Source organism: Rhinichthys klamathensis, unplaced genomic scaffold (genome assembly GCF_029890125.1).
Source record: "Rhinichthys klamathensis goyatoka isolate OS25496 unplaced genomic scaffold, OSU_Roscu_1.1 h1tg000068l_1, whole genome shotgun sequence".
Taxonomy (NCBI): domain Eukaryota; kingdom Metazoa; phylum Chordata; class Actinopteri; order Cypriniformes; family Leuciscidae; genus Rhinichthys; species Rhinichthys klamathensis.
In genome coordinates, this window is record NW_026606611.1 from 5008788 (window position 1) to 5023999 (window position 15212).

At 39.1% G+C, this 15212-nt stretch overlaps 1 protein-coding gene across 2 annotated transcripts in view; it reads left to right on the forward strand.

Moving 5' to 3' along the window:
• The window catches only part of ppargc1b (peroxisome proliferator-activated receptor gamma, coactivator 1 beta), a 50240-nt gene that overhangs the window by 20863 nt on the left and 14165 nt on the right, over nucleotides 1–15212 (forward strand). The window contains exons 2-4 of one of the 2 annotated variants that reach the window (XM_056250337.1): nucleotides 10218–10403; nucleotides 11907–12101; nucleotides 15074–15196. In XM_056250337.1, coding sequence (XP_056106312.1) covers nucleotides 10218–10403; nucleotides 11907–12101; nucleotides 15074–15196 — 504 coding nt within the window. The remainder of the gene's footprint in view (nucleotides 1–10217; nucleotides 10404–11906; nucleotides 12102–15073; nucleotides 15197–15212) is intronic. The other variant, XM_056250338.1, reaches the window with a different exon arrangement.

Below are 15212 nucleotides of genomic sequence, written 5' to 3' on the forward strand. Positions count from 1 at the left end.
AGTTGGCAAGTGGTAAGCTCTGTTAAATTTTTTCATCACTATTTAATATTTGCTCAGATTCTGAGACGAGCAGCACGTAAAGGCCAGGAGACGACACACTTAGCTTACAATTCATGTCAGAACATCGCACAGTAACGAACTCTGCTTGCTGCTAAAGCAATGGCTTAAAGATGAGGGCTGGCAGATGGCTTTGCCTTCTGTTTGAGCATTAGGAATTCAGGGTGAGTCATCTTCCCGCTTCAGAGCTCACCCAGAAAGCCAGCGCAGAGATGTCCTGTGGACCACTCAATATTTGCCTGAAGACCACATGCAGCAGTGCTGACTCAGAAAGTCAGCGGCGAGTATTTGGGGAGAAGGTTAAGCCAGCTAAACTGGCTCATTGGATAGAAAAGTAAGAGCACATGCAGTTGCCAGTCAGGTTTTCAATGGATGATCTTTTCTCAAAGGCCACTTGTTGATACGGCACGGCAGGTATATTTTGCCTTTCTACGGCAGTGGTAGCCAACCTGATGAGATTAGCTAATCAAGTTGTTCAGAATTACTTGGAAAATAACAAGCATGTGTGTTGGAGCAGAGTTGGAACTGAAGTTTGCAGGAAGGTAGCCCTCGAGGGGCAAGTTTGGCTACCCCTTGTCTACATCTTGTTTTGCTAACCTCCATCTCTTTCATATTTGAAGTCTAGGTGTACTTTAAAATACGAATTGCAAAATGGTACCTTGTTTAGGCAGATGTTTGTACTGCACATTCACATTCTCTTCAAAACATGACTTTTTTACTTGAATAGCCCAAACATTACTTTTCTATCATATATATATATATATGATATACATTTTGTCATTTTACTTCTAACTATATCTCACATCAGGGCACTGCCGCATAGTTGTGTGCGCGACTTGAACAGTTGTCTGAGCACTGTCCTTTCAACCATTGAATGGAAGAAGCAAATGTCATCTCTGCTTTTCGGTCTATTCTTGGATTTCAAAACAAACTCTGTGCTTGCTGAGTGACCCCCTAAAATAGAGATGGGAATATTCTTTACCTTGATTTCTTGGCCAGTAGCGAGAGAAACTGAAGATCAAGATTAATAGCTATAGCCATGACATTCTGCACGACAGTGTTTTTAGCACGAATGCTCTTAGCCTTGTTCTTTTGTCCCCTTTGAATAACCACCATGCTGTGCTTAGCCTGGTGGAATTCAGGAACTAATGTTTAACTCTCTCGCCTTTTTTCATGTCGCTGCATTGGAACATTCTCCTTAGGGACAGCTTGAGAGCAACCACTGGACCACAGCAGAGGATTTTTTTCTCTCCATATTTAGTCTTGGAGATGCACACTCAGTTATTGGTGCAGTCGAATGAAGAATCGGTGGTTCTAAATCTGAGGCAAAGACCTACGGCTGAGTGCCACTTACTATGAGCCATGGTTCTCTCCTTGACACTGCATGCAGGTTTATGTGCATGCTCTAAAATAGATACCAGGCATCTATATATAACTGCTATAAAGTGTTCTCAATCATGTCAAGGCACATGCTGTCTACATGGTTATGTGGAGGGACTGCTTACAGTGGCCTTAGAGGTTTCGCCTGGCCCCTAGTGGTGGTCATGAGCTGTTATTGTTTGACCCAGACTCATGACCTTCGCAACAGATGGAAACAAGGGACTTGTAATCCTATTATCCCAATCTCTCTGCAAAACACCTATCAATGCAACATGCATTATCTATATTGTGTACGGTCACTGCTGAACTGCTTGAAATGCTGCAGTAGTGTGTGCAATAAGGCTTTCCCACTGTGATTCCCAAATGGGGTTGGTGTTTTCTGGAGCAAACCTGTCTGGGAACAAAGTGGAATATGAAACATGCATCATGGAGAACAATGCCAAGGGGACATCACAGCTTTAGGTTCCCGGCTTGCAGGGAATGGTCACTCTAGACGGCCCCTTATCCCGAACTGTGTCTTCTGCCCTTATGCTCAAGCAGAATGAGCAAAAAAAGCATTTTGATTTAATTACAGCCATGCACATCGACTAAGAGCTCAGACACTGACTGCTCCCAGTGAATTAGAAACAAGTTGGGTTGATGCCATCTTCCTCAGGCATCATGATCTGTCTGTGGCCACCCAAGTCTGAAAAGACTCATTTTGCATCTAAGTCTCCCTGCATCTTCCTTCTGTTAACTTTCTCTCTCAGGTGTAATTGAACATATTCCCTTCATCCCGTCTGTGTCAGCTGGACAGATTGAACGCATTAGACACAATGAGAGCAGCTCTACCCGTAATCCAATGAGAGCATTTTACTTATTTTACTTTCACATCTTTATCAAACTCAGCTGGTAATTTGTAGTCAAGGTGAGTCTGATATTTCCCTCTGGCTGTTTAAATGACCTAAGATACTGCTGACTGGTTTCTGCCTGGAAACAGTGCTTGTATTGTCCTGCAGCCCCCCTCACCCACAGTCGTGACTGCAGGTAAACCTCAGTCTGAGGAGCGACGGACCCCCAGTGTAGATAATGAGGGGTTGCTCACCTTCAGTCTTGTGACAAAGTCTCTGCATTGCGTTACACAGTTGTGCAGGAAAATGTGACACCAGTCAACAACCTTATACAAGGCTCTGAAACCTGAGACTAGTGCTCTCATTGTGTCAGTGAAATTGATCCAGGTTGGAAGCAGAGGAGAGAATTGCTGACTACCTTTTGGATCTCCTGATGATTTCTGTTTTTTTTTTGTACTGCAGGCCTGCATTGACTTCTAATGCATGCGCTGGTGCCTATATTTACATCAGTGCTGGGTATGCTTTCATGTTTGCTGTGGTATGCATATTGAACTGTGGGTGACCTTGAGAGCTTTGGTTTCACAGTGACTGAATGTCAAATATTTAAGCTGGAGATTGTCGCTATTAGCAGCCATAGTTAAGACAAGAATATTATGTGTGCATATGTACAGTTTAATGTATACTTATTAGATGTATATAATTCTATTACATGAACTGAGGCAGAGAGGTGGATTTTCAGGCATGTGTTGCAGTAGATTATCAGTACCATAGTCTTTTTGATGGCATGTTATAAATAGCTTTCATGTATGATATAAACAAGAGTTATAAAACTTACTTTTGCCTTTCAAGTTTTCTCACAGTGTTTTTCACCACAGCTACAAACAAATGGGTATTTTGGATATAATTTTGGAGTCTTGGAATTTCTTTTAAACTGCATTTTTTTTCTGCATCTTGGCCTAAGGTATCTTCTTGTCCTCTGTCTTTTTAGTTAACATGTATAATAGGGATTTATGTCTTTGGCTATTGTTGCATCTTGTTTTGTTTTTTGTTTTGTTTTGTTTTTTTCTTGATCCCTGCAGAAGAACAAATTCTGTGTTGTCTAGCTGTTTTTAAACACAAGGACTGTGGGTGAGATGAACCCAAATCCAGCCAAATTATGCAGGTCTTCCTTAAGACCGTTTAGTCAACTTGGCATTTACTCATCTTGTTGTTTTTATATGTAGTTTTGCAAATCCCTAATCTATTTTCTAGTCCCTAATCATGACTAGAGAACAGATTTCTTCCTTGGAATCTGACAAACATTGAGACACAATGATGATCTGACATGATAAGAATAGCAAATTTCCTGAGCATGAGAGTAACTGCAAATTAATAACAGTTGCTGCGATTTTCTATTAAGTGCACAAGCATCCCTGTACCCCCTCCCCATGGTCGCCCACTCTCTGAGATGACTTAATGGAAGAACGAAAGCTGGCAGCAGCCTGTCCTATTAGGATCGTCTTCTAACCAAAACAACTATTTTTAGAACAGTGGGCTTGGATGAATTAGACATCAGCGCTGATATCAAGGCAGAAAATACCAATAAGTTATGAACTTATGGCCCCTTTACCAACAAGCAAATATATTATTTTTCACCATTTCCCCACACACACATTATGCAATGTAGTGCTAAATGTAGTGCCATTTTCCAGTCATATGATTGTCTTTAAAAGAGACAGTGGACATTTTTTAATACCTCTTCTCAGAGGATCATATTAAGAGTGTTATGAATGATATGTTATCAATATATGATAGATGTAGACCTGTCATTCAACTAAAGTACATAACACCTGAGACCCTCACGGACCAAACTTTTTTCTTGACTTACAGGGGTAACACTTATCTTGACCAACCTTATATACTGTAAGCCAGAGTGGCCTTATTAAATATTTCTAAAGAATAGGGTTTTATGTACTACTGCCAAAAATCCCATTTTCTTGTTGTTGTTTTTTTTAAATTAACCCTTGTGATGTTTGACCTCTCTTAACTTCTAACTACGTTCCTTGATTATTACACCTCTTAATCTGGTTAAGGACTTACAAACATGCCTTTAGTGTCTATGGGTTATCAAGTGATGTCAGTTAAGAATAATCAGGCTGAAATAATGACTGTCATGCCTTAGACATCTCATGTGACAGGAAGAACATATAGATCTGTGATAAGTTCAGATGAAAAAAATAAAAAGAAGGTCCAAAGGATATAAACTTAATCCAATGCAATACATCTTGACTGCCATGAACCATTGCTTGAATAATTTGTTTACGAGGAAGTTATTTCAAATTATACATAGATGCATTTATCTATAGTAATGCTGGAACTGGGCTTGGACATAAAGCTTTAAAAGATTTAAGCCCATTTTCCATTTCCCATGTGAATCCAATGTCACAACTCAACTGGCAGTCTATCAAAGTCCTGTCTCTAAGCACAGAATCCGCTTTCTAATCAGATCTCATTACTGTCCTACTGGCTGAAGTGGGGTTGCGTTCGAGGGCACTAGCTCTCAGACATTCTGCATAATAGCGTCTCACTCGGACCAGTGTAATGTCCTTGGTTCGCACTTGATACCTGTCTCAGCCTAGAAGAGGCTAGTTTGACGGCTAATCTGAAAACAATTAAGTCGGATTAAAATTGGGCTCAATGGCTGTTAGGTTGCCTCTCAGAAAACTTCCAGTACACAGCCTCAGACTTGTCAAAGTTAATGTTGAAATGTTTTTTAGAGAATAACAGCTCAAGATGAAGGCTATACAGCGAGTGTTGATGCAGACTTACTGCAGATGTCTCCAATGAAAGTGGGCGGTTAATATGCCTAAGCCAGTTATGAGAAGTGGAATGTCTGACAAGTCAGAAGGGAAATTTAGAAGATCCATGGCCACGGCCATGAATTGTCTAATACTGAATTCAATTCATTAGACAAACGCCAGATAAACGCCTGTGAAGAGACGACTCAACGCCGGCGATATGTTATGCCCTAAATTAATACATGATTAACTAACTGTTTTTTTCTATGTACATTTCTGAAATGCACTTTCTGTAAAGCTGCTTTGAAACAATATGTATTGTGAAAAGCGCTATACAAAAAAATTTGTATTAGAATTATCTAATACATTCACTCAATAAATTTAAGGGTGATAACATGGTTAAATTGTGGTAAAATGAGGCATAAATTGAATTTTGCCATTTTTATTTACATCGAGCAATGTTTCAACTATTGATTGCGAAACTTCTTGAGAATTCTTGAGAGAGTGTGTGAGGAAATTTACTACATGGGAATTGTTAGCAAAGGTCTGAGGGATGAATGGGTTCAATAAGCACTATATTTAAAGGGCTAGGCTGGTTTGAGAACAGACAAGATAAAGGTGGCCTGCTGGGATAGCAAGGTTGTGTGCGCTGCAGACAGTTAATTCCTAAAGGGATAGAAAAGAAAGGTTCCTGCCAAACCTGAGACTTGGCCAATGAGGTGTCATGAATCTGTCTTTTATCGGTCTCATTCAACTGTACACGAGTGGCCCAGATCTTCCTTTAACTGCCCTACTTCTATCGGTCCGCTGTTAATTTGAGTTTGCAGTAAAGGCCTTGGCGGAAATCTCCTCTAAAGACTATATGCAAAGAGCTAATTTAATTGCTCCTGTTTCAGTTTAGCCACCAATTTGGGGTTTAGGAGAGTTGCGGTTTTACATCTTTCTTTAATTTACCATCACATGAGCAAAAGTCAAACAGTAAGTGAGGATGGTCGACAAGATGTACTGTGCACTTCGGGAACCCGTTGCTTCTGGAGAAATGGTGCTACAAAATCCTTCCTGTTTGAGGCTGGCTAGCTATTACACCCAAGTTTTTCATGGATTGAGTCGTGAGGGAATCCATTTAACAGCCCAGGCAGGATGTGTCTCAAAGGGCTGCATATGTGCATGTCTGTGTCTTTGTTTCTGGGGAGGGAGGCTTAGGAGAGAGCCACTAGTTCCATCTGCGTTTGGCATGGGCAGCATTTAAAGCCTGGCCCGTCACAAGCAGCTTGTGTAAGAGCCAGTCATGAGACTGAGGATAACAGCTATATATAACACATCTTAGATAGGAGTAGGCTCAGAGGGGACAGGGCACCCAGATAAGAGCCTATTAGCTCGTAAATGCAAGGATTGAATGAGTAACCTGCAGCTTTACTACAATAGCTGTGTAACTGACTTGCGCTCAGATCAATCAGCCAATCAATCGGTCTATCTATACATCCATAACAGAAATCCCAGGTAACCCGTTCTGTCTTAGATGCTGCATTTGATCGCCCTGCAGTAGGAAATGACAAACAAAGTAAAGGTCACACTTTGTGTCTTTTCTCTTTTTTTGCATACTTTGCCTCTAATTATCCTTAAATGTATTCATAAAATTCCCCAGATACCGTGAAAAGATGCCCAGGGACTGACAGTACACTGTCAACAGTGGGTCAACCTTGTATGGTTGTGTTTTGAGGATCAAGTACTCCTGCACCACATGGCTAGAGCTTTCGTAACATGCAGGGGGATGCTGTAAACCTATATGCTGTTACGTGCTTGTTTTTGAGTTATCTTGGTGTGCCCTTGGACTCGGGCTTGCTATGCATATTCTTATATGCCAGATATGTCCGTAAATCACCCCTCGCTGCCTGATTTTTATGTGTAATGACCTTTTTTGTTATGAGATTCATGGAAAAGTTATATTTTTTTAAAGGAGAGTGAATAGAAAGGTCATTCTTGACTACACAGATCACTGATTAGTCCTTATCGCTTTTGCCTTGAGTAGGTCAGCTACGCTCATTAACTTTTGCTCATTTAATAGCATCAGTCCAGCACTAGCTGGTGGGACTTTTTTCGTGCATTAGAAATGTGACTGCATTTTGTCGCCTCGTAATAGCATGATCATGCTGTTAATGGGGTGAACCGGAGGTTTTATCAGCGTGTGAGTTATGCAGACGATTCCAGCACGTGTGAACAGCACCTCTGCTACTCTTTTTCATAGAACGTTTGCATCTGATAAGAGGTCACGCATGCTGCTTCTCTGGAACATCAGCAGCCATGGAGCTTTTCTGTTTGCTCTTGCATAGGGATGGGTGATATGACCCCGATTTTGATGGTATAGATATCACAATATGTGTAATTTTATATCACTGTAACACATGTTGTTTGCATACTTGAAATTGATATGTAAATGTATATATTGATGGTTAAATGGATAAACCGACAGTATATCCGGAATAGCAAAGTCACTTCTACTGTTTCGTGGTATATACCATCATACCGCCCAGCCCTACCGTTGCAGCATTCACACTCGCGCTTGTGACCTTAAACCTTCAGAGCCCAAGGAGATTTTTATTGATTGATATTGAGACTCTCCATAACACAGAAAAAGAGAGCAAGAGAGAATAAAAAGGTTGGGGAAAAAAAAAGATTGATTAGCTGGAGCTCTTGTGCTCCTGGGGAGGGGGTCTCAAAGGACGGAGATGAGTCAGTGGCATCATGTGAGGGGGATGCGAAGAGAGTGCTAAGTGTGTGTGTTTGCATGTTCTGTGTGTGTGAGTTGGATGATGGGCGAACACCTTCATTACACTTGCATTCGTGCACATGCACATGCACATGCACAACACCTTCAGGGCATCTCAAGTAGTCCCTTTAAAATGCTGCAAGTAGGAATGGATTTCCTGTTTTTTTAATTTTTCGCATTTGCAGAAGCCTTACTGCTGTGATTCCTTTTGACATTGATGTAAACATGCATTCATTTTATAACCACATCTCACTGTATTATTAGAGACAGACAAATAATAGGCTTGGAGATATTCAAACTTTTCTGCTAATCTAATCAGTTTTCTAATTACTAAAATTAAAATATATTTGTGACCATTCAGATAGCGAAACAACTTATAATGGCATATTGTTATTATTATACACTACCGTTCAAAATGTTTGCGCTCAGACAAATGTTTGATAATGTTACAAAAGATTTATATTTCAAATAAATGCTGTTCTTTTGAACTTTCTATTCATCAGAGAATCCTGGAAAAAAAAATGTCATGGTTTCCACAAAATTATTATAGGCTAGTTATATTATATAGTTTTCAACATTGATAATAATAAGAAATGCAAAATGTCCTTTAAAAATTTAATAAAAATAATATATATATATATATATATATATATAATGAGAAGCAAATCAGCATATTAGAATGATTTCTGAAGGATCATGTGACACTGAAGACTGGAGTAAAGATGCTGAAAATCTTGATTTACCATCACATTCACAGGAATAAATTACATTTTAAAATGTATTAAAACAGAAAACGATTATTTTAAATTGTAATAATATTTCACAATATTACTGTTTTTAACTGTGTTTTTGATCAAATAAATGCGGCTTTGGTGAGCATAATGTTTCAAAAACATTAAAAACTCGTACCAACCCCAACATTTGGAACGGTAGTCTAAAATATATTAATGACTAATCACTTGAATAAAAATGCTATTAAATAAAAAAGATTCAAATCAATATCATTATAAATCACTTAAACTCATAAATGGGACAGTAGGTGAATGTATTGGTATCATTCTCTCTCATTGTTTTCAACACCAGATTTCATCTGAAGAATTTTTCAACAATAGCTTAGTGTGAAGGAGATTAAAATGCTGCAGATATAATAAGATTGGGCTAAAACAGTCCAGAGGTATGGGCTACAGTATGTGACCTCATTTCATAAGAGCTCAGCAGCTGGTAATACAGTAGGTGCTTTAGAGACTCTGTAGAAAATCTTTGCTGTCTGATTCTACGTGATTTGCTGCATTTTAAAACAGCATTTGGGTGAACAGACATAAATGGCACCCGCTTGACCAGGCCTAGTGTAAGAAAATAAAGGGAACTGAATAAGTGCAATCATCAGCTCTGTGAAACAGAGAGGGGAGAAATTGTGCAAGCAGTCATCAAAAATGCATCGCAGCGGCCCTGTAGAATATTCATGCTACGGCCTCCTGTAAACCGAGGCAGCATCACACCAGGTGTCCTCCAGGTATCCTCTCTACAAACAGACAGAAACAAGCCAAATGATCCGAGTGCAAAATGCACAGCTCCATCGCTCACATGGAGATATTAAGGCATGTGTGGTTTTCTGCTGTACCCCTGGGGTTTAGACCACTTCCCTTCTCACAGTACTTATTGACACAGACACACACTCACATTTTTTTGTATCTTTCTCCCTCTCACACACACATTTTCTCTCTCTTCACACATGTTGTGAATGTGCGAAACTGCGTAAAAATCAACTAGCCTGTAAGTTGCCTGAACAATTAGTTAACTAATCTATTTTAAAGAAGCCCTATTATTAAACTGGTTTGGGTTCACCTGACCCCAATGAGATGCATGTTCAAAAGCGGTTTGACGGAGTGCAGCATCATGGAACAGAAAGCAGGGGTCTTGAGAAAAGTGATTTCTAAACTATTTTTAGCATGAAACACTGGCTAAGAGCACAACTCCTGAGAGAAGGTTTTACCGTGAAAACTGTCTAACAGCTAAAGTCAGCTGGTTAAATAAAGCGCAGCCACTCTAAAAATCAAAAACTTATTGGTGACTTATTCCTAACGTATGCACATTTAAAACATATATCTTAGCAGTTCCCTCTCACAGCAAACCCCAAAAACCCATAGCTGTGGTTTTTAATTCAAGGATGTGCAACCACTGTTAAATCCAGGGTCAGCTTTTCGTCTTCTTTCAACTCTCAGTTCATTAGCCTTAATAAAGTTGTGCTGAAGGTTAGTACTAATTCAGATGACTGTTACGAGCTCAGGATATCCAGTCACGGCATGTCTATTGATTTCCCAGCGTTTACAGCGGAGTGCATTCTTTTCAGATGTCCTCTGATGTTGGCCTTTTGACCTATCATTTTTTTCTTTTTTTCATTCTCAGTATGGGGAAGAGGAGGTCTGCTCAGACCGCCTTGATGCTGACTTCCCTGACTTTGACCTCTCGCAGCTGGACGCCAGTGATTTTGACTCAGTGAACTGCCTCAGTGAGCTGCATTGGTGCAACGAGCACTCGGATCACTCTCCTGCATCCATACAGTACAGTGCTGGAGACCCAGAGCTATTTGAGGTGGGAACCATCATCTGTACTTAGTTTATTGTGTTCTGATAAGTGGTAAAACAGCACTATTACTATTGCTTATACATAAAGTTAGGGGATATTACAAATCTAGTTCGCTCTATGTTTTTTTGTCCCAAATTTTGCACTTGATTTTGCAGGCTCATGGCGTTTGTGTGTTCACTACCCTGACAAAAACAAACGATTCAGAATTTCAAGTTTGGACTTGAAAGGTTGAGGGCGCAATTTGGGAAAGATTATAGGGAAAACAGTCTTAAAGGCTTAATTCACCCCAAAATGAAATTTAAAATATTATTTACCCTCATGTTTTTCCAAACCGATAAGACTATTTTTGATATTTTCTCATCATTTTTGTCCATACATTAAAAGTCCACACAACCAAAACTTTCATGCTTCAAAAAGTTCAAAAAGACATCGTTCAAGTAAAGAGTTGAGATGTTTAATACAAGGCTTCAGAAGAGACACAGTTGCTTTATATGGAGATTAACAGATTTAATTATTTCAATTTATTCACATATAAACATTGATCTATGTACATACATAGTTCACATATAGTAAATGGAAGCTTAACCCGCACATCCTGATTTTACCGAGTTAATATATTTTTTTGATCCTGGAACAACATTCCTGTCCGAAAATATAATCCCAACAATATCCCTACCGCTAATCCTGACCCTACCCATAAATTATCCCTAAAATCAGAGGGAAATTATATGTGAATAACTCTGATGTAGAAGCACCAAACCCTGATTGTTGACATTGACTTAAACTGTAAACTTGTCCCTCAAATCTGATTGGTTGTTTAGAATGTTCTTCCAGGACCAACAAAGATGTTGATCCAGGAACAATTTGCACTTGGTGAAATCAGGTTCCGCCTTGCTTGACACAAGAACAAACCTCATTTCTTCTCAGGCATCAAGCAAGCAGGTTTGAGCTTCTGTTAACCATATTTGTTGTGCGATCAATGTTTATATGTGAATAAAAGCCTTTTACTTTTACGATGCCTTTTTGTACTTTTTGATACATGAACGTTTTGTTTGCGTAGAACTTCAATCAAGGGAAACAATTATATTTAAAATATCTTCATTTGTGTTTCGTAGATGAAGGATGAGTAAATGACAGAATTGATTTGTTTTTTGGCGAATTAATCCTTTAAAAGTAAACCTTTTACTGAATGACAATGTTGTAAGATTGAAATATCACTGCTAGCCACATAGCCACAGCATAGTGGTTTGTGCATATATACATTGTGATGATATTTTGAGCAATGATGCTCATGTGAGAGTTGCAGGTTTGAGTCTAGCCTGCAACATGTCCCAATCCTGATTTCCCCTCTTTTATGAATAACCTCTGTCATTCTTTACTTTTTCTGTCTTAAACAGAGGTATAAAAAAAAGAAGACATATACTAGACATATGCAAGTTGTGTACATGTAGGTTCTCCTGATCTTTGCGTTGCAGAGCATTTGCCTTAATTTCTTTCTTGTTATTTCAGGAAGAAAATGCGGCACTGCTCGCTGCCCTCACAGACAGCCTGGACGGCATTGTTGAGGACGGAGTCGGGGGTCTGTCTGTGTTCCCTTCCCTAGGGGACGACCCTGAGGAGGGCGAGGAGGAGGAAGATGATCTCCCTTTGGACAGTGAGCACTTCCCTGGCTCACTGAGCCCAGAGACGGAAGAACCATCTCTAGTAAGAACCCTTCCTTCCTGTTTAAGGTGGATTTGGATGGGCCTCTGACTACCCCACAGCATGGGTATGATAGGCAACACAGGTCTGAATTTTTCTCATTTTGGGCTTTTTGTTTCTTTTTTAAGCAACCAATCTAACAAAGAATCCTCTTCACAGGCAGGGATGAGGAACATGGACACAGTTTATATGGACTTTTTGTCTTTGACTTTTTTCTAGCCTTTCATTTCCCCACACATTCCACTTCTCTTATCTTCCTCTCAGCCTTATAAGAAAGTACTGTGGTGGTATCAGGTGGCAATAAAATGGATACCTGGCAACATATATATATATACATTGATACTAACAAGAAATGTTTCTTGAGCTCCAAATCAGCATATTAGAATGATTTCTGTAGGATCATGTGTCACTGAAGACTAGAGTAATGGAGTCATGAGTGGTTCTTATTTCACAATATCACTGTTTTTGCAATATTTTTGATAAAAAATTGCAGTCTTGGTGAGCATAAGAGCGTTATTTCAAAAACAGTTAACTTTTGAACTATAGTGTACTTCAACAAATCCCATGACATTACCATCATGATAGTGTCCAAAGACATGGCAATACCATGGTACTTTTTAGGGGAATGCTTATGTCTACTTCCCAGATCTCTTAATCCTTCAGGAGACAAAATGGACTTCTACAGCAGCGCTCTTTCCTGCCTTTTCCCACCTTTTGTGAGATGACCCTACTCTCTCTTGCTCATCTCTTTCTTAAGACGCCACTTCCTGGAATAAGATGCTGTTGTTATCTGTTCTTCTCAGCTCAAAAACCCCAGCAATTTAATCTGTGTACGTTGTGAAACCAGTTATAAAAGTTATTACCCGTTTGACTGCTTTTCTTTTCTACTCTCTTTTCCCCTCCTTCTTTCACTTCTTTTTCCTGTAATGCTGAACAATTGGTTGGCATGGCCTGTATTGTAATATAGCTTTTTTTCCAGTTTGTCAAGTGTGTTTTGTGATTTTTACCATAGAGATTGGTAGTACTTACAGTAATGACCGTTTTACATTTCACTCAATACCTTTCACAATTCACATTGTTCTAGGATCACATTGTTTGGTTTCCATGAAAGGGAACCATCTGATTACTGAGATAATCATTGCCTCCTTTTGGACTTGTTACAGAGTTACCAAAAAAAGGATAACTTACCAAATTATATAAGAGATGTCTGAAGGAGGGACAAATTATTCCTAAATTGAGGAAAATTATGTGCATTTATCTGGGAATAAGACTAGCACTTTTATGGTGCCACTAGGACAAAACATACCAGTAGCCTAATACAACCTGCTGCTTAAAAGTTTGAGGTCAATATGATTTTTTTTTGTTTTAAGAAATCAAGACTTATTAGCAAGGGTGCATTAAATTGGATCAAACTTTTGTATTGTTACAAAACATTATTTCAAATATATGCTGTTCTTGTGAACTTTGATCATAATAAGAAATCAGCATATTAGCATATGTATATATATATATATATATATATATATATATATATATATATATATATAGTAGTGCTGTCAAATCTATGTCGCGATTCATTTCAAATAAAAAAATAAGAGTTTTGTGTTTATATAAGTCTCTCTCTCTCTCTCTCTCTCTCTCTCTCTCTCTCTCTCTCTCTCTCTCTCTCTCTCTCTCTATATATATATATATATATATATATATTAGTGCTGTCAAATCGATTCATCGCGATTACACACAATATAAGAAGTAATATATGCTGCAAATTCAGCTTTGCCATCACAGAAAAAAATTACTTTTTAAAATATATTAAAATAGAAAACAGTGCGGCATTTCTGTTGTTAATATGTTTTTGATCAAATAAATGCAACCCAGACTTATGCACAATTGAAACATATCTTAGCAGTTCCCTCTCACAGCAAAGCCAAAAAACCCATAGCTGTGGTATTTAATTCAAGGATGTGCAACCACTGTTCAATCCAGGGTCAGGTTTTTGTCTTCTTTCAACTCTCAGTTCATTAGTCGTAATGAATAAGATTAAAAATCGTATCGACCCCAAACATTTTTTTAACAGTAGTGTATGTAACAAAATGATCATTAAACCAAGAGGTATTGTTATAGTTATTTTATGTAATCATTTGTATTACAACAAGGTTCAATTTGTTAACATTACAATATTTTGTAACTAAAGTTCTTGTCAGTTATTTAGTCTTTTTGCAAACTTTTCAGACACGTTTGATTCTAGCATCCTTATTAAAAATGCCTGAAATGTACAAGTCTAAACAGACGGATTTCCATGTAAGATGATTCAGTAACAATGGAATTGTTCCAGTATAGTTTAGCTTCCTTCCTCCTGAAGTCCTAAGTTTAGTCTGGGTGTTAGTGTCTTACCCAAGAGCTGAGAGCCCCCTCTGCTGGCAATGGTCACAGTTACACCTCAACCCCTAAATGAGGCCAGTCTGTGTGGGAAACAAGGGGTGCATTGAAGCACCAGGCACAGGGACAGTGGAGCACATGTTTTCATGGCATAGATGGCCATCGCATGCCAAAACAGTTTGGTACACAGAAGCTGAAACCCTCAGCGCCCCTTCAGTTTCCTCAATGGACACTGAGAGCCATGGACAGACCTGCCAAGTTGGCACATTAACAATCGCTTAAGGGACTAAACAACACAGTGCTGCTGCTTCTTACTTTGCTTTCTCTGGTTGCGCTGGTCATTTAGGACTGGCAGACTTCCATTTCAGATTTTCTTGAATATCCAGTAACTGTCTTTGTTCTTTCAGTGGCTAGAGCACAGAACTGCTTTAAATGTAATATACAGGAGCTTTTGGTGTTGTGTTTGAGTGCTGAAAGACAAAATGCAAACCTTTTTTTGATAAGCAGACATCAGAGATTGATTCGGTTTGTACTATCTGTGTTTTAAATGCATCGTGTGCCATCAAATTTTAATCCCTCACCTCTCATTCCCTCCACAGCTAAAAAAGCTCCTGTTGTCGCCCCCTAATGTGCCTGCGGGCCTCGAGTCGCACAAAGACGGCAGCGTGCATCGCCATAGCAGCAGGAACCAGCACGTCAAGCCCGTGAGGCCCGTGCTGAAGGTGAGAGGAAGTTCCA